This window comes from Chiloscyllium punctatum, chromosome 15 (assembly GCF_047496795.1).
Source record: "Chiloscyllium punctatum isolate Juve2018m chromosome 15, sChiPun1.3, whole genome shotgun sequence".
Classification (NCBI taxonomy): domain Eukaryota; kingdom Metazoa; phylum Chordata; class Chondrichthyes; order Orectolobiformes; family Hemiscylliidae; genus Chiloscyllium; species Chiloscyllium punctatum.
This window is the reverse complement of record NC_092753.1, coordinates 68,058,827-68,086,717: the sequence shown is the minus strand read 5'-3', so window position 1 is coordinate 68,086,717 and position 27,891 is coordinate 68,058,827. Positions and strand designations below refer to the sequence as shown.

General features: G+C 41.7%; 1 protein-coding gene across 1 annotated transcript in view; it reads left to right on the top strand.

The window, feature by feature from the left end:
* The first annotated feature begins 537 nt into the window (after nt 1–537).
* The window catches only part of zpld1a (zona pellucida-like domain containing 1a), a 38,810-nt gene continuing 11,456 nt past the window's right edge, over nt 538–27,891 (top strand). The window contains exons 1-7 of the mRNA XM_072584362.1: nt 538–643; nt 5,141–5,361; nt 7,985–8,166; nt 8,272–8,344; nt 12,080–12,177; nt 12,269–12,349; nt 19,025–19,196. Of these exons, the coding sequence (XP_072440463.1) occupies nt 538–643; nt 5,141–5,361; nt 7,985–8,166; nt 8,272–8,344; nt 12,080–12,177; nt 12,269–12,349; nt 19,025–19,196 (933 nt within the window). The remainder of the gene's footprint in view (nt 644–5,140; nt 5,362–7,984; nt 8,167–8,271; nt 8,345–12,079; nt 12,178–12,268; nt 12,350–19,024; nt 19,197–27,891) is intronic.

Here is a 27,891-nt window from a genome sequence, read left to right as displayed (position 1 = left end):
ATCAACACTCTTCTTCAAAGTGGCACCATAGGATATTTTACATCCATCTAAAGGGCAGAGCAAAGTGTTCAGTTTAACTAAAACAGAAATTACTAGAAAAAAATCAACTTGCCTGGCAGCTTCTATGGAGAGAAAGCAGGGTTGATGTTTCAGGTTCAGTGGCCCTTCTACAGTTTAGCACTTTATTTGAGTGACAGCAGCTCACTCAGTACTATGTTGAAATGTTTTCCTGTTTGAGGGGTTTGAACCCATGATCTTCTAGCTCAGAAGCAAGAGTATTGCATAACGAGCCGCGGTTGATTGGAAAGTAGCACTCATGCAATGAAACAAAGCGAAGAACTGTGGAAAATGGCAATCTGAAACAGAAACAGAAATTGCTGGTGAAACTCAACAGGGCTCACAGCATCTGCAAAGAGAAAGCAGAGTTAACATTTCACATCCAGTGACTCTTCATCTGCCAGACCTGCTGAGTTTCACCAGTGATTTCTGTTTTTGTATACTTATGCAACTTGTTCACTTTTTATCAACAGCTTTACAATGGAACAGTTCAGTCTTCTGCTGCTATTAGTGATCAAGATACATTCAGTGGATGCACAATTCAATGGGTACAACTGTGATGCTAATCTGCACAGTAGGTTCCCTGGTAAGTTGGATCTAAAATTGGCAGGAAGCAGAGTGTAATTGTTGCTGGATAATTTGTGACAGAAATGCTGTTTCCCATTGTGTTCTGTGAGGCTCAATACAAAGTCATTGCTTTCCATAGTATATATCCATGATTTAGACCTAAATGTAATGATCATGATTAAGAAGATTGGAGGTGATACAAAAATTGGCCTTATTTTATTTGCTGCTGGGCTGTGGGTGAAGCTGGCAACACCAACATTTATTGCCCTTCCCTAAGTGCCCCAAGGGCAGTTAAGATTCAACCCTATTGCTGTTGGCCTGAAGTCACATGTAGGTTGACCCAGTAAGGATGGCAGATTTCCTTCCCTGAAGACCATTAATGAACCAAAAGAGGCAAAATAGTCATTTTTAAATAATTAAACAGGGGCTACAATTCCCCCACAACCAACATAGTCATGGACCACAAACTCGACAGAATGGCAAAATAAACATTTGCACTGAGTGAACCTCCTGAGGGGTCAGGCACTATAAACTAAAGAAGAGATAATGCGACTGCATGTGATTTGGAAGGAAAATGCAATGTTGTTCTTAATTGCAAGGCGAATGGAATACAAATGTAGGGAAGTCTTGACGCAACGCTACTGGACATTGGTGGACTAGATTTTACATGCAGGTAAGAGAGTGATTTCGGCAAGGAGCATGGAATATTGAGAGGATGCCCATCTACTCACTCGAGCTCACCCTCATAAAGTTAGGATGGCCAGAAACCACATTAACAGCCATCCCACCCAATGCAAATTAATAACTGGGGGTCAATTGAGCTTCTTAAAAGCTCGACCAACCATTATGTATGTTGCCCATATCATAATGTGGTTGATGCAAGAAGTCGGATGGCAATGAGATTCAAAGATTTTTTTAAAAAAGTGCTTAAACAGCAGAAGGAAGTGGGTGGGTTGCTATTACACCCCTTGTCAAACAGGGCACCCTTTATGGGCAAATAGCACCCCATTTCTCTTGCCGTCTGCACATTCTTTAAAACCCAAATCTCATCCCTTTGCTAAGTTGAACATCTCTGCCTGAAGCCCCCAAATTACTGGTAGCTGGGAATCTATGTGACCCCATAGATTGGCCAGTATCTTCAGAGGTGAGGATTTCCTCTCCGTGAGGGTCTGACGACACACTTGGAGCTCATTCAGCAATCTTTACCATCTAGCAGTACTTTACAGCTGCTGGACAGGCTTCTAATTGGGCAATTGTTGGCTGCTTTCCCCAAGGCGCTGGGGGTGGTGGCTAAGCAAATCATGCCCCATGATTCAGTACCTTGTACAGGTTTTGGTTGAGGAGGTTTTCTGCCCTTGTGGGAATTTGGCAAAATGAAAAGTATTCCTTATTAAACATGCAAGGTTCTGAGGGAGTTCGACCACGTAGATGCTATAGGCATGTTTCCCCTCATGGAAGAATCTAACTGGGTCACAATTTTTAAAAAGTCACTTGTAAGGCAGACTTGGGAAGGAATTTATTTTCTTAGTGAGTTGTTCGTCTCTGGAGTTCTCTCTCATAGAGTGCACTTGTGGCTGGATCATTAAATACATTCAAGGCCGAACAAGACAAGGGAATTAAGGATTTCGGGGACAAGCAAGCAAGTGGAATTAAGGATTCAGCCAAGAAATTTATTACATGGTGGAGCAAGCTTGATGGGCCAAATGGCCTACTCTACTCCTATGATATTATGATCCATTTCCTTTAGCACATAGATCAGTAAGCAAGGCAGAGATTTAAAATAATTAGCAGAAGGACTGGAGTGTGGAATTGATAATAATTCTTTCCACCCAGAAGGTGGAAATCACATTTAACTCACTTCCTGAATGTAATAGAGGCAGAAATCAGGACTGCGTTTTTAAAAAAATACTTGACTATTCACTTGAAGTGCAACAATTTGCATGCTCTGTGTTAAAGGTTGGGAAGTGGACTTATGCTGGACTGCTGTTTGTCAGTTGATCCAAACACAATGGACCAATGGCCACATTCTGTGCCACAAATTCCATGATTACAATGATTAAACAAAGTTGATATACATAAAAATGTTAATGTTTTTAATGTTAGATTATAAATCCCAACTATGTGGACTGTTACTTGAAAATATTGCACCCAAAGCTGCAAAGTGCTAATATCATTCAGGAATCTTTCAACCAACCTATCTAAAGAGAAATACTTATTTAATTAATTCTGAATTAGGGTCATAGAGTCATAGAGATATACAGAATGGAAAAAGACTCTTTGGTCCAACTCATCCATGCCAACCAGATATCCTAAATAAATCTAGTCCCATTTGTCAGCATTTGGCCCATATCCCTCTCAACTCTTCCTATTCATATACCCATCTAGATGCTTTTTTAAATGTTTGTAATTGTACCAGCCTCTGCCACTTCCATACACACACCAACCTCTCATGGAAACATTGTGCCGTAGGGTCCTTTAAAATCTTTCTCCTCTCACCTTAAACCTACACCCTCCTGTGTTGGACTCTCCCACTCAAGGTAAAATATCTTGACTATACACCCTATCCATGCCATCCATGATTTTATAAACCTCTATAAGGTCACCCCTCTGCCTCCGATTCTCCAGGGACAATAGCCTCAGCCACTCCCTAAAGCTCATAGTATCCAACCCTAGTAACATCCTTAGAAGTCTTTTCTGAAATCTTTCAAGTTTCACAACATTCTTCCTATATCAGGGAGATTAGAATTGACCTAGTATTCCAAAAGTGACCAATGTCCTGTACAGCCGCAATATGACCTCCCAACTCCTGTACTCAATGCACTCACCAACAAAGGCAAGCATACTAAATTACTTCTTCACTATCCTGTATACCTGGAACTCCACTTTTAAGGAACTCCAAGGTCTCTTTGTTCGGCAACACTCCCAGGACCTTACCATTTAGTATAAGTCCTGCCAAAATGCAGCACCTCACATTTATCTAAATTTAATGCCATCTGCTACTCCTCGGCCCATTGGCCCATCTGATCAAGATCCCGTTGTAATCTGAGGTAACTTTCTTTGCTGTCCACTACACCTCCAATTTTAGTGTCATCTGCAAATTAATTAACCATATCTCATCATGGTTTTTCAATTCATTATACTTGTATATACCTTTGTTTATTATTTAACCTAAGTTTCTAATCAACCGGTTCATAGATGTTGTTACGCTTTACTGGAGCATGTAGAACCTAAACCCAGCCTTCTTGGTTCAGGGGTAGGAACACTACCACTGATCCACTGCTGGCAGCTTATTTTATAGCTTCACATTGCCCATTTGTAGCTATTTTCCCTCTTATTCTAATTTCCTATTTTTCTCGAAAATGCGGTGAAATAAACCATGACTTTAAGTGAGAGTGTAAAATTGATTAGATTCTCTACAGTGTGGAAACAGGCCCTTCGACCCAACAAGTCCACACCACCTCTCTGAAGAGAAACCCACCCAAACCCATTCCCCTACCCTATCTTTACCCCTGGCTAACACACCTAACATTGTGGGCAATTTAGCATAGCCAATTCATCTAACCTGGGTAATAGCAAATCAACAGTTGTTTATATTTTACTAAAATGAGAAATCGACCTTATTACTGTCTATTTTTCACTACATCATAAATATCTATTCTAGTGGTTCTTAATGAGGTGCTCTGTGAACTGTTCTAAGCTGATCAATGTTAATAGTTAATGTTCTAAATGAGACCTTAGCAGGAGCTTGCACAAAGTTAAAATAGCTTATATGATTTTATTGAATCAAGTTGTCTTTATATTTTTATACCCAGGGCAAGGTTTATTTTTCTGATCTCTATGCATTAGTGACATTGCTGGAAAGTTTCCCATGTCTAATATTTTTAGTCAAGTTAGAAACATGTTCGATAAGATCATGGAAATTGCAACTAGACCAATTATTCCACTGTGTTTATGAAATCACTAATGCTCAGCAACATGAGGGAAAGGTCTCCTAATTCACATCACTCATAATTGCCATTTTGTGTAGTAATGTTAAGATAAACGAGACCAAAATAGCATCCTTTCCCAATTCCGCCTCAAGTTGGCCGCGGACATCTTACATTGCATTTCCATGTTTCAAATTTCTTGATTCAAATTGAATAACCTTCCATCAGTCCAGATTAAAATCCACTTACCATTCTTCAGCTCATCCAGGTAATTGATTTGAATGTTTCACATGCTATTTTGTACTCTCATACTTATCAATTACTGACATAAATTGTCATCATTAGCAAAGTTTATAATATTACTAGAATTTAGAAAGGAATTGAATGCTTACCATCTGACCACTTGATTAAATTTATATCACTTATAACATTATGTTTATATCCCAGATATGTATTTGTCAAATGCACCTCAATAATATTAAATTTAACTGCAGTAAGTGGTTTTATTGTCAGCAATGTATATCAGTCAGTCCTCAGGAAATGTCTTTAATCAGATAATAATTGAAATAATTAATTCTTTCTTCCTTCAGGCGAAAAGGACATCCTTGTCTTTTGTGGAGTACAGACCATCACAATCAAGATCAATTTTTGTCCAGTCCTGTTCTCTGGCTACTCAGAAACAGATTTAGCATTAAATGGCAGACATGGCAATGCACATTGCAGGGGTTTTATTAATAACAGTACTTTTCCCACAGTTGTCATATTCACCATCAACCTCAATACACTGGAAGTCTGTGGAAATAGCTTAGTGGTAAGATTAACTCTCTTCTTTCATTTGTGAACAATAGGTTATAGGTATTATTTCATAAATACCTCATACACAGAAACATTGAAATGCAGTATGAGCCTGTCATCTTGTTAAACACCCAATGCTTTTCATGTATGAATCTGTGGGAAGCCTCGCTTTAGTTATAAAGCATTCAAATCAATGTTTCTAAATGGATTATTTTGATGCAGCATTGACTTACTCTCAAAATTGGAGAAAAAGGTTAGAACATAGAACATAGAACAATAGAACATAGAACAATACAGCACAGAACAGGCCCTTCGGCCCACGATGTTGTGCCGAACTTCTATCCTAGATTAAGCACCCATCCATGTACCTATCCAAATGCCGCTTAAAGGTCGCCAATGAATCTGACTCTACCACTCCCACGGGCAGCGCATTCCATGCCCCCACCACTCTCTGGGTGAAGAACCCACCCCTGACATCTCCCCTATACCTTCCACCCTTCACCTTAAATTTATGTCCCCTTGTAACACTCTGTTGTACCCGGGGAAAAAGTTTCTGACTGTCTACTCTATCTATTCCTCTGATCATCTTATAAACCTCTATCAAGTCACCCCTCATCCTTCGCCGTTCCAACGAGAAAAGGCCGAGAACTCTCAACCTATCCTCGTATGACCTACTCTCCATTCCAGGCAACATCCTGGTAAATCTTCTCTGCACCCTCTCCAAAGCTTCCACATCTTTCCTAAAGTGAGGCGACCAGAACTGCACACAGTACTCCAAATGTGGCCTAACCAAAGTCCTGTACAGCTGCAACATCACCTCACGACTCTTGAATTCAATCCCTCTGCTAATGAACGATAATACTCCATAGGCCTTCTTACAAACTCTATCCACCTGAGTGGCAACCTTCAAAGATCTATGTACATAGACCCCAAGATCCCTCTGTTCCTCCACCTGACCAAGAACCCTACCATTAACCCTGTATTCCGCATTCTTATTTGTTCTTCCAAAATGGACAACTTCACACTTGGCAGGGTTGAACTCCATCTGCCACTCCTCAGCCCAGCTCTGCATCATATCTAAGTCCCTCTGCAGCCGACAACAGCCCTCCTCACTGTCCACAACTCCACCTATCTTTGTATCATCTGCAAATTTACTGACCCACCCTTCGACTCCCTCATCTAAGTCATTAATAAAAATTACAAACAGCAGAGGGCCCAGAACTGATCCCTGCGGAACTCCACTTGTAACTGGACTCCATGCTGAATATTTACCATCTACCACCACTCTCTGACTTCGACCGGTTAGCCAGTTTTCTATCCAATTGGCCAAATTTCCCTCTATCCCATGCCTCCTGACTTTCCGCATAAGCCTACCATGGGGAACCTTATCAAATGCCTTACTAAAATCCATGTACACTACATCCACTGCTCTACCCTCATCCACATGCTTGGTCACCTCCTCGAAGAATTCAATAAGACTTGTAAGGCAAGACCTACCCTTCACAAATCCGTGCTGGCTGTCCCTAATCAAGCAGTGCCGTTCCAGATACTCGTAAATCCTATCCCTCAGTACCCTTTCCATTACTTTGCCTACCACAGAAGTAAGACTAACTGGCCTGTAATTCCCGGGGTTATCCCTATTCCCTTTTTTGAACAGGGGCACAACATTCGCTACTCTCCAGTCCCCTGGTACCACCCCCGTTGCCAGTGAAGACGAGAAGATCATTGCCAACGGTACTGCAATTTCCTCTCTTGCTTCCCACATAATCCTAGGATATATCCCGTCAGGCCCGGGGGACTTGTCTATCCTCAAGTTGTTCAAAATGTCCAACACATCTTCCTTCCTAACAGATATCTCTTCTAGCTTATCAGTCCGTTTCACACTCTCCTCTTCAACAATACAGTCCCTCTCGTTCGTAAATACTGAAGAGAAGTACTTGTTCAAGAACTTCTTAGTAGCACTAATCTTTGCCAACTAAGTCTCAAGTGATACTAGTCTTTCTACACTCTAGGTCATATTGGAGAGGGTAAATTTAGAATTCTGGAGATGGGGAGGATTTCAGATTTTCACAAGGTATTCTTTTAAATTCTAAATTTGCAATAAGCCACAGTGCTATTTCAGGAAGGCTGGCCTTCCCTTTTAGAACAGACCTACTCCCGCCTGCTCCACCCATTGGAAAACCAGAGTAATTCGTAATAGATTTTAGGTTCCTCATTGATATGTATCCATAACCAGAGCCCACCACCTCACTGAAAATTCACACCAATGTGATTCAAGTTCTATGGTTCACAAACTGGCCTGTTCTGGCACATGAAGGCCAGTGGCAGTAAACTACAATCTGGAGTAGACATCAGGCTTGAATCAACAAATATATATGTAGGACACCTAAAAATTTGCCCCACATGTGATTTGGCTGTTAACCTTTTCATTGCTGTATTTGTCTTTGTTGCATCTGTTTTAAGAGAGGAACAGAAGTCTAATGCATTTTAAGCTTTACCTCAGTCAATGACAAATCAACCAATATTCTTCTTTCTCTTTCACCTTTTTCCTTGTCAAATTATAGCCCCAAGAGGTACATGGGTGTCTCCTTTTTGGAACGGTAAAATCAGTAAAAATTTTCTTATGAACTATTTTGTAGGTCTCCGCTACTCAAGGACTCAATGCATTAGGTAATATTTCGCTGGTGCAATTTGGGAACATTTCAGGTTATATTGACACTCCAGACCCACCAACAATTATTAGCTACCTACCAGGGCTACTGTATAAATATAGCTGCAGCTACCCACTCGAGTACCTGATCAACAACACCCAGCTTGCGTCGTAAGTTCACATTTTAATTGAAAAAAATGTTTCATCAGGTTTGTTTTCATTCTTGACAATAATTCCTGTTCAGTTTTTAAAGTGCTTTTACAACATTATTTTTAGATCATCTGCAGCAATTTCAGTGAAAGACAGCAATGGTACATTTATCAGTACTTTGAACTTACTCCTGTACAATGTAAGTTTGTCAAATGTTAACAAAATAGCAATAGTCAATATAGACATACTTCACTTTACAGAACAGTTCAAATTTTTAAAATGAATGCAAAGTTGTTGTTTAGAAATACTTCTTAAATAATACTTTATTTTATTTTTTGTATAGAATATATATTTCTATATGTACACATCACCTGATGTTTTGCCTTTTGTATTCCTTAACTGGCTTGGTATCAGCCTGGATCATAGTAGAGTTTCCTTTCATTGTAAGTTCGTTGATACTTGAGTGCATTGCTGATCAAGTGCTGGGCTGTTAATTTCCATTATCTGCAAAAGGTCAGGAGAAGCAAAGCTATGATATCCTTACAGACATTTCCATGCTTGACAGCTTGTAATGGTTCACAACTCATTAAATCAGCCCTGTGTAACACATCATTGGACAAAATCACTTCTGTGATCAGCTGACAGAGATGTCAATGTAACTACTTGAACTCAGAGGAATTGATGAAAATTTTAAACATTTAAGAACATATCTCTATTTAGAGTCATAGAACTGTATAGCATAGAAATAGACCCTTCAGTCCAACTCATCCATGCTGACCAGATATCCTAAATTAATCTAGTCCCATTTGCCAGCATTTCGCCCATATCCATCTCAACCCTTTCCTATTCATATACCCATCTAGATGCCTCTTAAACGTTGAAATCGTATCAGCCTGCACCATTTCCTCTGGCAGCTCATTCCATATGCATATCACCTTCTTTGTGAAATTATGTTTTGTATTATATTCAAACCCCATTCTCAATTGGTCTCTCTTTATTTTTCATTTTGTCTTCTTCTCTCTCTCTATCTGTATGACTCTCACAGTTTCTGTTATTGTGGTTTCTATATTTGTCTCTGCAAATTGTACTTCATCTCCTTCCTCATGGAGGTGTTCTCTACCCTCTACTTTCTCTGCCAATATTTATTTTCATCTGTATATACATCCCACAGTTATACTTAACACAATTTGTCACTTATATCATTAAAACTCAGTGTCATTTACAAAATGGGAATTACTGTTTAAAATTTGTATTGGGAGTGGAAGAGATGGAGTGAGGTTTTCCAGAATCTAAAGAATTTGAGGAAGAAGCTAGATGCCTGAACTTGGGTAATAGAGAGCAAAGAGAGGGGGTGGACTGATGGCCTGTTTGGGATAGAATGGAGCCAGAACCTTACATGGACATTAAGTTGAGGCTGGATGGTCTTCCCCTTGTGATCATTCAAAGCTGCAGCCCTACACTGTATTAGCTTGTCAACAGGCACTGAAAACTACATGGGTGAGGGAGAGAAAGTGAAGGAAGTGGATGTACAGGGCTCTGGAATCCAGAGGAATCAGGAGAATTTGGATCTAAGGAAGTAACATTTTCTCATAGTAAGGCAACTGAGTGCTGAGACAAAGAAAAGATTATTTGGTCTTTAAAAAGAAGATAGCACCGAATGGGGATGTTTTGCATCCTATCCATTCACAGAATGTAGATAGCAATGACAAGCCCAGCACTTATTGCACATAACTGAAGACATACTAAGCCATTTCAGAGGGCTGGCAAGAGCCAATCTCATTTTTGTGGATCTGGAGTCACATGGAGGTCACAAGTAAGGACATCAGCTTTAGGGCTCAGTGGTTAGCACGGCGGCCTCACAGCACCAGGAACCCAGGTTCGATTCCACACTCAGGTGACTGTCTTTGTGGAGTTTGCACATTCTTCCCATTTCTGCTTGGGTTTGCTCCAGGTGCTGTGGTTTCCTCCCACCATCCAAAGATGTGCAGGTTAGATGTCTAGGTTAGGGGTAAATGTGGAGTAATGTGGAATAGATTTGGGTGGGATACTCTTCAGAGGGTCGGTGTGGACTTGTAAGGCTGAAGGGCCTGTTTCCACACCATAGGGACTCTATGAAATTTCCTTTCCTAAAAGTCATTAGGGAGCCACAGGGTCTTAACAACAATCAAGACATTCCATGGACCCAATTACTAATGGTATCATTTCATTCCAGATGTAGCGAATTAACTAACTTTAAATTCCTCTGCTGCCATTTGGGTTTTGAAGTCACAGCTCCAAATTATTAGTGCAGAATGCTGGACAACTTTCTAAGCAACATAGTTACTGTACTACCACTGCCTAAGGGGAAGGATGGTTAAAAGAAGACTGGGCTATGTTTGCAAGAATTAAGCAAAGATCAAGTATGTGGGAGCTTCAGGCAGGTTCATGAAAAGGCCTCGAAGGCCAGATTAGCAAAACAAATGAGAGTAAGCTGAAAACAAAAACAAAAATGGGATCTGATTAGCTTATGTTGTCACTGCTTATGTTTAAACTAAACATCAATGCTCACTGAAGTATTGCAATCAGCCAATATTACTGACAGACTATTAGGTATAATTTATAAAATTTCTAGTTTATAAATAAGCAGCAAAATTAGACAGCAAAATTATGTATGGATCATTAATTATTCTGCTGTTTGGAATGCAGAGTAGTTAGGTATAGAGTGCGACAATAAACTCTTCACGAGACATGACGATCCCTGCATTGCTGACTCAGCAGAGGCAGGAGAGAGGGAGTTTTGGTTAGGGCAGCAATCCAGTGATAGAAATTGAAAAAAGAGTTGATAGAATATTTGAGTGTTTTACTTAATTTGCCTTGTGAAATTGAGGCAGAACTTTGGGACTGGAGACTAAACAGTTGAGATTACAGACCATGATAGAGCACACAGAATGACAAAGGTCATTGTTCTGAAACCCTTGGCTGAAATTTACAGCCCATTGCCAGGATCTTTTCAAGGATGGGAGAGATACATAAAGTACGTTGGGTGCTCCTTCACACCCATCCCCTACACATGCCCACTAACAATGGGGTTGGTAAGGTACCCACTATGACATCACATCCCTTTGGCCCAAGGAGCCCTTAACTGTCCAATTGAGTGAAAGGCCAGCCAGAGCGTACAGGCTGTTTATAAAACAACTTTATTGAAAAGATGGGAAGGAGGGAGCATCATTTAGGGGGAGCACCTTCTACGCATTTCAGAGACACTGCTTGTGGATTATCAGCCATGATCTCATTAAATGACAGAGCAAACTCAATGGGCTGAATGACCTACTTCAGCCCCTATGCCATTTGGTAAGTCCTCAAGATGTCTACTCCTGCCCCATCCCAGCCTGCCCCCAAACCTCCCCTCACAGACTATCCCTCAACCCTACTCCTCGCTCTCTCAGTGCCTAATCCTTCCTGCTTTAAAAGGGCTAAACCTGCAGTTACTATCACCACTCCTCATGGAGATGCCTTACAATCCTGACAGTGTTCACTACTGAGTGCTGACACTGCTGGGACTATTCGATCCAATAACCAAGTAAAGTAGCTGTCAGCTCTCAAATGTAGGCCTTCCTTCCACTAAGAAGTAGAAATCCCACTTTCACCAACTTAAAGCCATCCGTAGAATTGTTTACAATGATGCTGACTTTGTTTCTGGGCTGGGGAGTTGAGCAGTATGCCTCTGCATGAAATCACCTCATTATCCCTGTTTCTCTCTACACGGGGTCTGTCTGACTTGCTGAGTATTTCCAATATTCTCTATTTTGATTTCTTGACTGAATGTTTATTTCTCAACGCACACTTTAGCATTGGCATCCAACCCAATACTCGCATGTAAACTATGCATTACATATTGGACAGTGCAGGCAATTAGGTTTCTGAAAACTTTAAGAGATATTTTGTATTGTTCCAGGATTCATCCTACAATCTCCCTCTAGTGATACCACCCGTGGGTTTACCCCTAAAGACCAAAGTATATGCAGCTGTGAAGGCTACAAATTTAGATGGAAGGTAACAGCGTGAGATTCCCATTTACTCAATCTATTATAAATGTGAAGAATATATCTGATTTAACAAACAACATCTCTTGTCAATTGTGTAGATGGCATGTCTTTATGGATTATTGTTACACCACTCCCTCTGGTCATCCAAATGATGAGCATCGATATGATCTTTTCTTCAGGTGAGTTGGGGCTTTCTAAAAGATTAATAAGAATTGATCCAATGCTGCTTTCTAGCCATCTATCCACAGGTTATATCCAATTATTAAAATACATTTGGTAAAGATTGTAATAAGTAATGTCATAGCAAGGCAACAATGGGGGTAGAATGGCACCCCTCTTCCAATTCCTTATATCACCACAAGTCTTTTTTAAGAAAGAATATGCTTACTACCTCAGTGAGCACTTAAAGTGGTGTGACTACAAACAACATGCAAGTATTTTCCTGTACAATCTTAAAAAAGGAGCAATATGCTTTTCCTGAACTTAAAACCCAATCTAAATGAAAATAATAACTGACATACAGGTATTCTGAGTTTATATGTACACAATGCTAGTTGCAGAAAAGGAGAATAAATAGTTTTTAATTCAAAATGGTTAGTTCTTTATGGATTGGGTAGATTGGTGATATAGATTGTTTCAGGTCAGACTGATTGATTCTTTTTTAATTCTGCACCAGGATAATTCTGAGCTGTGTGCTGATGATTTACAACTTTATTTTCTGGAGGGGGGAACCCCAAGTTAATCCACATCCCTGCAACATGTGGTTAGTCAAACAACAGGCAGGACTCAATTTGCAAGATTGGCAGAGGGAGAGAGAGCAAGAGAGAGAAAGAGAAAGAGAGACTGAGAGTGAGAGAATACCCACACAGGATCTTCCTGTTTCTGCATCTTTCTTCACCTGACCTGGACAAATCCTGTCTCCTAAAACATCAAAGAGTGTTAGTTGGCTCATCACATGACTACTTCTCATCAACTAACAATCATGCTTAGAGCAAACTGATTCCAGACCCGCAGTTTAGAAATAATTAACTTTTGTCTGATACATTTGTTTCTCTGCCAGAGTCCATGTCCAAAATTAATGTTTGTTTCATTCCCTGTTGAATGGATAAGGTGGCTGGATGTTTTGCAAATGATTCCAGAGATGGGCTTCTTTAAGGCGATTGTCATGATGGGTTCTTACAGAGAGTCTGCTGAGGCCCAAGCACTGATGTTTTGCAGCACTCCACTAGCTGCCAGGCGGTAACTGAGCTGTTTAATCTAATTGAAAGTATAAATAAACAAGGTTTTCAACTTGGGATCCATAAAGCTCTGCCATGTTGAAGACTATTTAACCTGATGGTAGCAAAGTGGCTCAGGGGTTCGGGTGAAGGATTTGCCTGCCAGATTGTCTTCCTGTAAAGTATTGAGCCTCCTTCTTTTACATCCATTTCATATTAAGAGTCCACCATACTGTTAAATACAGATCAAACCTAAATAAAGAAGCATCAGTTCCTCGCGTTGTTAGGAAGGTGACCTACATGCATCCATTCAGCCTAGAATTTAAGGATTTTACTGTCCATCTAATTCCTTTTAATCGTCTGCAGATTTTCATTTACCCTTTAGTAACTTCAGGCAAAATCTTATAGAGTCCTGAACAACATGGCGATGGTAAGATTTATGCCAAAGTTAGATGAGATGTCTGGCAGGGCCTATCTCAGCATCAGGAGCTATTTGCTGCATCTTTTATACACTTGTGGGACAAGTCAGTAAACCAGCAGTAAATGGCCCATTAACAGAAATTATTGTTTATTAAACACCTTTTTATAGCCCAACTTGTCTCATTAATGTGCAGCTTCCTGTTTCATCAAACTCACCAAGAAAGTTAGATACTGAGAAATCTGGACATGTGATTGGCATTCAGAGTGGGTACCTGGTGACTGAAGCTCACTGCTGCCTGCAGGGAGCCTCCATATTGCTCAGCAGCAAACAGCAATTCATGAGCACCAGCCACATTCACCTCTTGGCAAAAGTGGGTACTGCACATGCTGGAGATCAGAGTCAAGATTAGAGTGGTGCTGGAAAAGCACAACAGGTCAGGCAGCATCCGAGGAGCAGGACAATCTATGTGTCAGGGAAAAGCCCTTTATCAGGAACGGTATGGTATGGTTCCTGATGAAGGGCTTTTGCCAGAAACATCGATTTTCCTGGTCCTCGGATGCTGCCTGACCTGCTGTGCTTTTCCAGCACCACTCTAATTTTGACCCATATTCACCCCTTGTCCAACAGTGCACCTGAGATTTGCAAACCCTTCATGATCCTCTTCATCCCTCTTGCAGGACGCTCAGGAAGCGTAACAAGGTGCACCAGCCACAACATTGAATGGCTGCAGCAAGAACATTTTGCACTAGGGACACACACCCAGCTCACAGATTGGACCAGGCTGCATCTCAGGGCTACTGCTTGCTCTCTTAGCACTGACTTGCCTTCAACCTACCTGCATGCCTGCAGCATCCATACCATACCATGCCAATTATCACCCTTTCTGGTCAGTAATAGTCCTCTACACAACAATGTACTACATCAATCTCACACCTGACCATGTGCCATGTGCCAGCTGCTTACTTGGCAAACACATTACGTTGCAGCAAGCAAGCAGGCATGTTTCAAAGTCTTAGGGAAATAATCCTCAATGAAGTCCATGGAGACAACCATCAGCCAGAGAGTCCCAACATAATAAGGCAAATGTAACCTCCAATACCAATCCAGGAGATTGGCTGCAGTCTGCTACGTAGTCAGGGTGTTCATATCTCTGCAGTCTGAGGAGTGGGTCACAGTCAGTCCTGTGTCTCCTTAGTGACCAGCCCAGACCTCTCCATCTCCATTAGTGACGACCGACTTGACACTGACATTTTTTACAAACCCACCGACTCCCATGGCTACCTGGATTACACCTCTTCCCACCCTATCTCTTGCAAAAATGCCATCCCGTATTCCCAATTTCTCCGCCTCCGCCGTATCTGCTCCCAGGAGGACCAGTTCCACCATAGAACACACCAGATGGCCTCCTTCTTTAGAGACCGCAATTTCCCTTCCCACGTGGTTAAAGATGCCCTCCAACGCATCTCGTCCACATCCCGCACCTCCGCCCTCAGACCCCACCCCTCCAACCGTAACAAGGACAGAACGCCCCTGGTGCTCACCTTCCACCCTACAAACCTTTGCAAAAACCAAATCAGCCGCCGACATTTCCGCCACCTCCAAAAAGACCCCACCACCAGGGATATATTTCCCTCCCGACCCCTTTCTGCCTTCCGCAAAGACCGTTCCCTCCGTGACTACCTGGTCAGGTCCACACCCCCCTACGACCCACCCTCCCATTCTGGCACTTTCCCCTGCCACCGCAGGAACTGTAAAACCTGTTCCCACACCTCCTCCCTCACCTCTATCCAAGGCCCTAAAGGAGCCTTCCACATCCATCAAAGTTTCACCTGCACATCCACTAATATCATTTATTGTATCCATTGCTCCCGATGTGGTGTCCTCTACATTGGGGAGACTGGGCGCCTCCAAGCAGTGCGCTTTAGGGAACATCTCCGAGACACCTGCACCAATCAACCAAACCGCCCCGTGGCCCAACATTACAACTCCCCCTCCCACTCTGCCGAGGACATGGAGGTCCTGGGCCTCCTTCACCGCCGCTCCCTCACCACCAGACGCCTGGAGGAAGAACGCCTCATCTTCCGCCTCGGAACACTTCAACCCCAGGGCATCAATGTGGACTTCAACAGCTTCCTCATTTCCCCTTCCCCCACCTCATCCTAGTTTCAAACTTCCAGCTCAGCACTGTCCCCATGACTTGTCCGGACTTGTCCTACCTGCCTATCTTCTTTTCCACCTATCCACTCCACCCTCTCCTCCTTGACCTATCACCTTCATCTCCTCCCCCACTCACCCATTGTACTCTATGCTACTTTCTCCCCACCCCCACCCTCCTCTAGCTTATCTCTCCATGCTTCAGGCTCACTGCCTTTATTCCTGATGAAGGGCTTTTGCCCGAAACGTCGATTTCGCTGCTCGTTGGATGCTGCCTGAACTGCTGTGCTTTTCCAGCACCACTAATCCAGCCCAGAGAGTAGGGCTAACCCAGTCATGGAGATGTACAGGCATCACTCAGGGATCTGGGCATTTCTTGTCTGGGGCTGTCCAGTTAGGTTGCTCAAGGGGGTGAGCAATGGTCAGTTCAGAGAAACTAATGGAACATGGAAGTGGGGGAGAGGAAGAACAAGGGGGTGGCAATTACTGAAGAAAGACTGCTCTGGGACTTGTTTATGAGAATTTATTTTATTCATTCATGGTATGTGGGAGTAGCTAACTAGGCTAGCATTTATTGCCCATGTCTAATTGTCCAGACAGCAATTAACAGTAAATTAAATGTGGTTTTGGTCTGGAGTCACATGTAAGCCAGACCAGTTAACGATAGCAGATTGGTTTACCATTGGACTGGGGAAAACAGCTGGGAGGAAGAAGCAAAGACAGTTGTGAAGAGGAGCATCTGTATTTGTCAGAGATGGGGGTGGGGGATATGGAAAACACTGGATGGCATAAGGATATTATGAAAGGAGGTTTCATCCACTGTCAGAACCCTGGCTTCAAGGAAAGGACAGATCATGACCACACTTGACATGGTGCTCTGAGATGCCAATGGCTGGAAAGGAAAAGATGGGCAGGTGTGGGCTCCTGTGGATGGGTGGAATGAGGACATCGGGAAGCTGCAAAAGCTTTGGAGTTTATGGGAAGGAAGTGAATCTGAATGCTCAGGAGCTCACTGACATGTCGACAGGGCAGCTCAAACTCACTGACTGAAGAGAGTTCACTGTCACCATCCACTCTGCTGGAAATCAAAAGTACACAATTGAAGTGAATATGTCTACGACCACATCTGGAATGGGTGTGATAAGTGAGAGGGAGGGGCATGCAAGAGCATGCAAGACCCACCAATTTGAGGCCCTTTAGATGGAAGTATTGCACACTGACTCATACAACTGTAGAGGACATAGGTCTGCATGTCTCTTGATCTCAGGTAATTCAAAAGCATTGGTTGCCTACTTACTGCACACCTCTCTGCCTCAGACCTCACTGACCACTTCATTAACACAAACTCTTATGGACACTGAAACCAGGGAAAGAATTGGGATGCTCTACCATGGGGCAAAGGTGTCAGCAGAAGGGATACCCTAAGCTGTTCAATTCCCGGATAAGGAGGATCAAATTGGCTTTTTCTTTATTTACCTGCTTCTTTGGTCCATTGCAGACCCTTCCCATTGTGGGCACTTTTCTCCCTGGCCCAAACGAACTTATGTTTTAAAAGGAACCAATTTATACATGCTTTCTTACAGTAATGTTTAGTAATTACTAACTATGAGAAGAATTAGAAATTTAGCACATATGCTCAAACTCTTCTCCCTTCTGCTAAATGGCAGAAGATACCAGAGCATTCAGTCTCTCACGGCCAAACTGTACAACAGTTTCTTCCCCCAGGCCATCAGGCTCCTCAATACAGTATGACTGGACTCTTTCCCATCTGAAATTCTTTGCATGACTTCTGCTGCTGGAAAAATGTCTATTATTTATCATTCTCCTATTACCCTGTAACTTGTGTGTTTTGCACTTCTTATGCACTTTATGCCATGTACGAATGTGTATTTTGTGCTGTCCATCTAGCACCCTCGGTCCTGGAGGAACGCTGTCTCGTCTTTTACTGTATCAGTTGTATGTGAGAGAATTGACAAATAAAAAGTTACTCTACTGTCTACTCTAGATATTAGAAATAAGAGCTGAGTCCAAAATGATCAAAGTTTTCTTAAACAATCATTCATACAATCACAGAGCTTACCATCCCAATGTTCATCTTTTGAAACTAATGGACAGAAATTCATAGCAGGTACACATCCAAATTGCCAGTTTGCATTGAAAACGCAAATTTGCAAAAACCTATCCTGCTATGCCATACAAAGTGCCAACAGGGTTGGTCAAATGAAACAAAATATCCAACAATAATTTTTAAAGTAATTATTCTAGTAGTAATTACCTGCAAAAAGGAATACAATTTTGGGTAATTGCATTATGTTGGTTTGTGTGGTTTGAATTTGGACCATTTTGGATTAGCATGGTTTAGTCAGAATCATAGAGATTAGATAAGATTCCCTACAATATGGAAACAGGCCCTTCGGCCCAACAAGTCTAGACCGACCCTCCGAAGAGTAACTCACCCAGACCCATTTCCCTCTGACTAATGCACCTAACACTATGGGCAATTTAACATGGCCAATTAATCTGGACTGCTCATTTTTGGACTGTGGAAGGAAACTGGAGCACCCAGAGGAAACCCACACAGACACAGGGAAAGCATGCAAACTCCACACAGACAGTCGCCCGAGGCCAGAATCGAACCTGGGACCCTGGTGCTGTGAGGCAGCAGTGGTTCTACCAGACAAAAGAAGCCCTTCAGCCCACTGCATCCATACTACTCAAAAACAATCACCTAAATATTCTAATTCCAGTATTTAGCCCATAGCATTATATTCCTTAACAGCACAAATGCTGAGTGTTCATAAAGATCAAAGCAAATTAAATAACGTATCAATAAGTTACTTATCCACACTCAGAAAGTTAATTGCAAATGTCTGTTATGCTTGGCTTCTCAAAGCTGTCTTAACATACCATTAATTCCTTTATTGTGAGCTTAGTGGCCATTATAATTACATAGATAAGTTCTAAGTTAAAACTACTTTGTATTAGTACCTGTAGCTGTTGGGATATCTGGTCAAGTTTCTCACATTTGCTAAACTTGTTTTTCTCTTTATTGATCAAACCAGCTGTACCAAAGATCCACAGACCACAGTTATAGAAAATGGAAGGAGTCAGATGGGCAAATTCTCCTTTGAGGTTTTTCGCTTTGTGAAACACAAAAACCAGAAGATGTCTCCAGTGTTTTTACATTGTGTAACAAAGCTTTGCAAAGCAGATGACTGTCCCTTCTTGACTCCAGTAAGTGGCATTATTTATTTTTAAGTAGAACAGGAATCTTGAGACTGTTATGTCAACTTGTATACTTTGATCTGAGCGTCTAACCTCAAATCCTTTCCATTAGAAAGATCATAAGCTTTCATTTACGTAACATCTGACTCCTTGCCCAGCCCACCTACCACTTCTTTCAAGCCTTTATCATGCTCTACCATGGGGCAATGGTGTCAGCAGTTTTACATGCTGCACTCTTTATAGATTTCAGATTTTCAAAAACTTTGCCATTCAAGCTCTTTCCCTTATCAAGTCCCATTCACAATTATCCCTTCCTCGCATTGTTGAATCACAGGATAAGCACAGTCAGCCACCAAAGTCATTTGGCTCATTGGATCCATTTTAGTTCCCTACAACTGAGCTAATTCCATTCCGTACTAACGCACGTTTTCTCCTTGTGCTTCTGGACTTCAAATGTCATATTCTTATCAGTATATTTAAATTTCTTATGGTGTCACCCCTCCAGATTTATGTAACCTCTTCCAGCCTATACCTACTCCTAAGATTTACATTCCTTTAATTCTGACTTCTTCTTGATCGCCTCATCCCTTAGCTCCAATACTAGTGGCATTAAATTGCCTGGAACCCAAATCCTGGAGTTCTTTCCTTCAATCCTTTCTAGCTTATTACCTCGCACTCTTTCTTTAAGACTTCACTCAAAATTCACTTATTTGACCAGGGGTTTTTTTTGTTCACCCAACAACACAAGGTACCTTAGCCCATGTGTTACCATTAGCCCCTCCTTCTATGTTGCCTCAATTGTATCATATTTAACCTAGTTGTTGATATTTTGAAGCACCTTGGGATGTTTTCCTGCTTTAAATCCATTTTATGAATTCCAGCTGTTGTTAGGCTTCAGTTACAGGGTTTTTAATAGTAAACAAAATGTATCATATTCTACCAAAAGCTTCCAACCGCATGGCCAAGAAACCAATAAATCAATAAACATCTTAAGGAATAGTAGCAGTATAGGCTATTTACCCTATTGAGTGTTCTACCATTAAAAAAAAGATCAATGTTGATCCAACTGTGGCCTTAACTCCCCCATTCTGTCAAGAATGAGTCATCTGTACTAAGAGCAAAGTAAACAAGACATAAACAAGACAAGGCTGTGGTATATGTGGCAGGGAGCAAAGAACATAAGAAAAATGGAGAACAGATACCATGCAGTCAGTTTCTGAAGTGATAGAAGTCAATATTGAGACCTTGAGGCTGTAAAGTGCTTAAATAGAAAATGAGCCTTGTCAAGTTTATGTCTTTTGTGACTATTTCCCCTGGTTGGAGACAAGAACTTGAAGCATATTCTCCGGACAAGGAGCCACTACTTAATGAAATAATGATGAAAAATGTCCTTACTGAAGGTTGTCAATGTTTGAAATCCTCTACCCCAGACAGCTGTGGATGTTGAGACAATGAGTGTGTACTGAAATGAATTCAATTAATTTTTGAACATACAGAATCAAGGGATATGACAGGAAACTGAAGCTGATGTAGAAATTCAACCATAGTTTTATTCAATAATGAAGCAAGTTCTGGCAATTATTAAATCTATTCTAACTCTTTTTTTTATGTTCTTAAGATCTTTATAATATTGATACATTTATTTCAGAACATGGAAGGTATCTCACATCAGGTAAATTTTGGATCTTTGTGCAGAGCTTCACTTGCTAGAAGCACATACCAATCATTTGGAGTACAGAGGAGGAAAAAATGTTAACATTTTATCTTTTCTGCTTTCTAATACATAATAATTGATTCTTTGTATGTAAATCTGCATAAAAATGAATGTGAAAAGGACAAGGAGAAAGGAGCTCACACCAAACTTGACAGTTGTCTTTGGTATCACTTTCCCATCTTCTCTTTATATATAGGGATATCCAGGAATGCCACTTTTAAAGTAACAAAGGGCTTTGACATTGGAGCTCTTTTCTACTTTAGATCATGTTTATTTACCTTAAATATTCCCAGCCTCTGAATGATGGATCATTAGTCCACAGACAGATCAGCAACCTGTTGCCAGTCGAAGCTCCTTTTAAACAACTCCCAATTTAATCTCAACAGTAACCAGACTTAAAACAAGCAGCTGTGTAAACAGCACTTACAGTGAGTATCAGGTTATTTGTTTTTCCAATGCACAGCAATCCTTTGTCAGTCCAAAATTTTTTAAAGTGTTTTTTCCCTTATCAATGCACAATCAAAAATACAGGTTAAAAATTCAATCTTTGTTTGCCTTCACCCTTAAATAAATGAATCACCATTTCAAAAATGTGTTTCATTACAACAAACAACAAAAGACAAGTCTTACATCCATTCATTCTTTCTCTCCCCTTTATATATGATTTATATGGTCTTAGCATTTCTTAATCCTTTGACTTTTTTCCAACAGTTTACTCTCAAAACAATGCAAAGGCAATTACATTTTTTCCAGGCAATTTTAATAATCTTTATATTAAATAATCCTTCTGAGTTTTAAGTTTTTCAGTGGCAACTAGTAGATTGCCATCAGCATAAGTAAACATTTCTTTGCTACAAGGTTGGACATAGACTGCAACATGCTGAAGAGCCAACAATAATCCCAAAGTCTCCTCTGATACGGTTTAGTTCCTGAGAAAATACCCGACTGATTTCTCTATTCCTGACTCATTCTGACTCTTGTTCCATCCTTGGAACAAGACAGCATTTACCCCAATCACTAGTGTCATTTGCCTTCTTGAAATTTCTGGAAAAATCAGGGTCAGCTAATGTGGGTTCATTTTATAGGATTACTTTCAATTATTCAAAGGCTGCTTAGTATTCGCATTATATATTAATGATTTGGATGAGGGAACCGGGGGCATTCTAGCGAAGTTTGCCGATGATACGAAGTTAGGTGGACAGGCAGGTAGTACTGAGGAAGTGGGGAGGCTACAAAAGGATCTAGACAGGTTGGGAGAGTGGTCCAGGAAATGGCTGATGGAATTTAACGTGAGCAAGTGCGAGGTCTTGCACTTTGGCAAAAAGAATAAAAGCATGGACTACTTTCTAAATGGTGAGAAAATTAATAAAGCCAAAGCACAAAGGGATCTGGGAGTGCTAGTAGAGGATTCTCTAAAGGTAAACATGCAGGTTGAGTCCGTGATTAAGAAAGCGAATGCAATGTTGTCTCTTATCTCAAGAGGGTTGGAATATAAAAGCAGAGATGTACTACTAAGACTTTATAAAGCTCTGGTTAGGCCCCATTTGGAGTACTCTGTCCAGTTTTGGTCCCCACACCTCAGGAAGGACATACTGGCACTGGAACGTGTCCAGCGGAGATTCACACGGATGATCCCTGGAATGACAGGTCTAGCATATGAGGAATGGCTGAGGATACTGGGATTGTATTCGTTGGAGTTCAGAAGATTAAGGGGAGACTTAATAGAGACGTACAAAATAATACATGGCTTGGAAAAGATGGATGCTAGGAAATTGTTTCCGTTAGACGAGGAGACTAGGACCCGTGGACACAGCCTTAGAATTAGAGGGGGTCATTTCAGAACAGAAATGCGGAGACATTTCTTCAGCCAGAGAGTGGTGGGCCTGTGGAATTCATTGCCACGGAGTGCAGTGGAAGCCGGGACGCTAAATGTCTTCAAGGCCGAGATTGATAGATTCTTGTTGTCTAGAGGAATTAAGGGCTACAGGGCGAACACTGGTAAGTGGAGCTGAAATGCGCATCAGCCATGATTGAATGGCGGAGTGAACTCGATGGGCCGAATGGCCTTACTTCCACTCCTATGTCTTATGGTCTTATGGTCTTATGGCCATACCACTTTTGCTGGTTTCTTTAACAAATCTCCTAAACACTGTACAAAACTCCCCAAAATTGGTATTGGCAGAATTTTGGTAAAATTCAGCCCTTTGTCTTTCACCTTGTGTTTGTAGAAAATCAAACTGTACATTGAGCCTCACGTACAAAATGATGTGTATTTCAACCTGAAATCTTTGTGAATATCAATAGTCTATTGATAGTCTTGCAGCTATAAATAGAACAATTCAATGTGTGAAGCCCAGAGAAATGTCAATATGTCAAGACTAACTGTAAATACAGTGTGATTGGTTTCAATATTTATATGGCTGTAGGCTTAATGGAAGAATTCTTGACAGAGAACCCGGAAGTATTAGTTTCCCAAGTGTCCCGCGGTTTTTTTTAACTGCAGGATGTTTATTTTAAATTCTTGCTCCATGTTTCCTACTCAGATGGCTAGCAGATTAGAAAGCAGAAAGGTAAAGCAAGTTCCCTCTGGCCCACAAGCAGTTCTGTAAGGCATTTAGTTGTGTATCAAACTCTTTCTGGCTCTTTTCATCAGCCTGGTTTCTTGAGAAACAGAAAGCTGTACCAATTTTGAAAAATGGTTAAGTTGAAAGCATACAGTCTCTTTAGTTAATTGATCAAGCTGTTTCATGGGAGTAAATTGGTCATCAGCACTCCAGGTTGTTAAAACCATAAGTTTTAAGGTTGACAGAAGCTTTCTGTTTCCATTTTTAGACTTCTTAACTTTCCTCCTGACCCACACCCACCTCACCTTGGCAAAGTTTAAATTATCCCTACTCTGTTCCATGCTGAGCTGGGCCTTATATGTGAAAGGCAGTGAAAAAATTGGGAGATTTAGTGCAAACTCAGCACTAGTCAATAGTAAATGTCTTGTAAGGTGACGAGCAACTCTTTATGACACACTTCATGCAATCAAGAGATAAAAAACTGAACTAGACTACAAGAGAAAGTTAGACACTAGGAATCCTACACCAAGTAACTCACCTCCTGACACCCTATACCATCTGCAGGCACAAGTCAGGAGTCTGATGGAACACTATCCACTTGTCCAGATGAATCTTGACAAAGTCCAGGAAAAAGAAGCCCAGATGATTGGACCACATCTTCTTCCTCTACCATCAGAGATATGGCATACCAGGCTCCTCACTTCCCACAAGGAGAGGATGGTGGACCGAATCAGGGAAACCCATGACTGCTTATGTTAACAGGGAAACTACAATGGATACCAGCACAGGAAGCTCTATTGCATAATACTTCTCTTTAAAACCATTAGCACAAAGTCATTCATAATCTGCACAAACTTTTATGCATTCCCTCCAACTAATTCCTTCTTTTCTGTTACATTTGCACGAGCAGCACATTGAAAACATCTATAAGGAAGAGGCCACAGATCAGCTCCCCCCTCCTAGAAGGAAACCTGTGAACTTTCAGAGGATACAGTGGCAAAGCGATCAGCTGCACTCTGATCCAGCACCGAGACCTTTCTTTCCGTCCAGATTAGACTCAGCACAATCAGGGGAACATGTCACTGACATGTTTCCACAGTGGGTCAAGGAAGAAGCTCCCACAGTCTGTGGCAGTCAGAGGACGCCTGTCCAATCCCATGAAGAAGATTTGTCCTGCTCTTGGCCATTCATGAAACACTCAACCTGCTCAGACAGATGCAGAAACATCAGGCTGGTGTGCCGGAGGTGTCTGGGTTGTCTGGAATAAAAATGGAGGAGTCCATCGACGTTCCCATTATTGTGGAAATGGTGGCAGGCACCTTGGAGACCCAGGTCCAGAAGTACACTCAGTGGCTGCCAGATATACAATCAGACCTGCACTCATTATTTAGCCATGGGTACTCAGTACTTAAGGCAAAGCGAGAGGGTACAAACCATTTTGATCTCCTTGAGTGCCCCTTCCTCTGAGACAGGGTGGTACCAATAGGAGGAGGAGCGACACCCAGAAGCATCCTCTCATGACACTCCACAGGTATCCAGCCCCCCCACATCCCCACGACCTGGAGCCCCAAAGCCTGCACCAATACAATCCACTGGTAGTGAGCATGCAATTGGACAGAAGACTCTCAGCAAGCCTAGGCACTGTAGCTCAATAGCTACCCAGGGACAACAACCCAAGTCATCCAAGCCAACAGAACAGGCTTCCTCCACTGAGCTGTGAATGAGGGTCTCCCTAATGGCACTGCAGATCTACTGACACCAAATGGACTGCAATGGTTCAAGAATTGATGATGTGGGGGAGCAGGTGTTGCCTGGGGTGGACCATGTTAAAAATCACACAGCATCAGGTTATAGTCCAACAGCTTTATTTGGAAGCACTAGCTTTTGGAGTACTAGCTCTTCATCAGGTGGTTGTGATGCAAGACCATAAGACACAGAATTTATACCAAAAGATTACAGTGTCATGCAGCTGAAATGATATATTAAACAAACCTAGATTGTTAAGTCTTTCATCTTTTGGTCTGTGTTATAGGTCAGCTTGAGTGAGTTTGTGATCCGTAATCCTTTTGGAACCTTTCCTGTTTTCTTGCATTTCTAAGAAACTTGATGTCTGTTTTGATATGCACGAAGAAGGCAGCTCACTACCACCTTCACAAGGACAAGTAGGGAAAAGCAATAAATGGTGACCCAGGGTAAATTGCACAACCTCTGAATGAATTTTGTTAAAAAATGGATTATGTTATACTTATTTTGCAATGCAAAACAGCAAACCACCAAGTTAAACAAGCCCATCACATTAAACTGAGAGCTGCCTGCCAGATCAGCAACTTTAGTGCATAGACAGTCAAATGAAGTCTGAACCCAGCTCAGTAATCCTGGAGGCAAGTGGCTAGAAATTGTCTCTGTTCTCTGGGTCTCTCCAGAACATTGCTCTCTCTCCAGCTTGGGGGTGCTCCTCTTAGTCAGTCTCCTATCCCTCTGTCTCATTTTCAACTCAGAGGTTTGCTCTCACCCTCACATTTGTCTGTATCCAGGACATCCCCCTATGTTGTCGGAGCTATGATGCAAAACCCCGGAGCAGTGCAGACATGGGAGCAGGAAGGACTATGGTTCTAATGGAATCACGAGTTGTGTTGTCCTTTCCTTCTGCTTCCTTGTGCGTTTCTTCCAAAAGTCACGAGCGGCAATGCTGCCAGGGGTTAAGGGTATGGGGGATTCTTTTGTCTCCCAGAAACCATTCCTGTAGAGACTGAAGATCTTGGAAAGAGGCCGGTGTCTATGGATATTCCAGTATTTACACATCAGAGCAGCTCCTAGAAATCTTGCACAAATCTCCAAGGTTAAGCATCAGTGATAAGAATTCATTGAGCATTGGGGAGCAGAACCCTTTCTTGTTCAGAAACATCTTTAGTTGGTGATGGGACGCTCTTAAAGCAGCATGGGTGCAATCAAAAGCCCCCAGAACTTGGAGGTGCAGCAATGCGGGAGAATCTCAATGTCTGATCTCCTTAACTATCTTCATAGAGGTAAAAGAAAATGAGTCAGTCTCTGGCAAAACTGGTGTCAGTCACATCCTATATACAAATATTAATAGAGGACTGGGGAATACTTGCCATCTGAAACAAGCTGCGAGCACAAATATTAAGGGCATTTATGATATCAATAACTGTCAGGATGGGATCGCCATCCATCCCTTCTGAATACAAGTCCTCACCCATTAGTTAATGATGGAGCAAGATATCCTTAATCTTTGGCAGCATTGCCACTTGTGACTCCTGGAAGAAATGCACAAACTGTTAGAGAAGGGGACAAGGCTGCTCGTGATTGCACCTTCTGATATGAGGTCTCAATGCTTCACTGCTCCAGGTCCAGTCGCTAGGGCTGACTATGACCTAAATTTAGAACTACAATAATTTGGATTTCTGGACACACATACGAGCAAGGATCCAACTAAGAGTGGGCAAACCTAGTGTAATCAAACAAGACCCTTGGCTAACCATGGTGGTACCTTGTGACTGACAAGAGTCCACACTTACTCTGCTAAACAATCCTTTCCTTTGACTTTCATATCTCATCATTTTCTTGGAGTCTGTTTGCCATGTAAGCCACTAGCACATGCTGCAGCTCTAATGTTTACATAATACCTTGCCATAGAGTGACATGTCGATGCCTTCTCTGGTTAAGAGATTTACTCTTTGTGCTTCCATCACCACAACCTGCCTGCCTTTCCTTTTGTGCTAAAAAACAAATTAACCCACAGAGGATTCCCACCTCTAAAGCACCACTAAAGACCTTGGGTGCTAAAAATAGGCTAAGACTGAAAGGTTGAAGGGCTTTTGCCCGAAATGTTGATTTTCCTCCTCCTCAGATGCTGCCTGACCTGCTGTGTTTTTCCGGCACCACTCTATTTTAAGACTGAAAGGTTGCCTGGCTCTATGTCAACAAAAATCCTGCATTGTTATATAAAATGCCTGGCTGTCCCGAGTGCAAAACAACATGGCGAAAAATGCCTCCTCTGGCTGTAGCTGAGTTTAAAAGCAGATGCTGGAAGCCCTGATATGGTGTTTATTTGGGCCAAGACCAAGCATGATGGTATTTTGGTGATACCAATTTGTGAACATGAAGGGTCCAGGATGAGCATGGCCATTGAACATGGAGGGACATAATACACAAGAAGCATTTCCATATGAGTAGCTAGTACAGACCCCTACAACTGACGCAATGAGATTAGCAAGATCATGTGAGATAGCGAGTTGGAGGAGCCAGCCCTGAATATGCATTAGAGAGGGATGTAGAACAGAGGACAGAATATGATGCATTGAGATGAAAGTTGAAATCATTAAGATGCTCAAAGGAGGAGGAAGAGGAGTAGGGGACAGACCTGATGAGAATCTGTGATAAATACCACCTACAAGACCATAGTTTT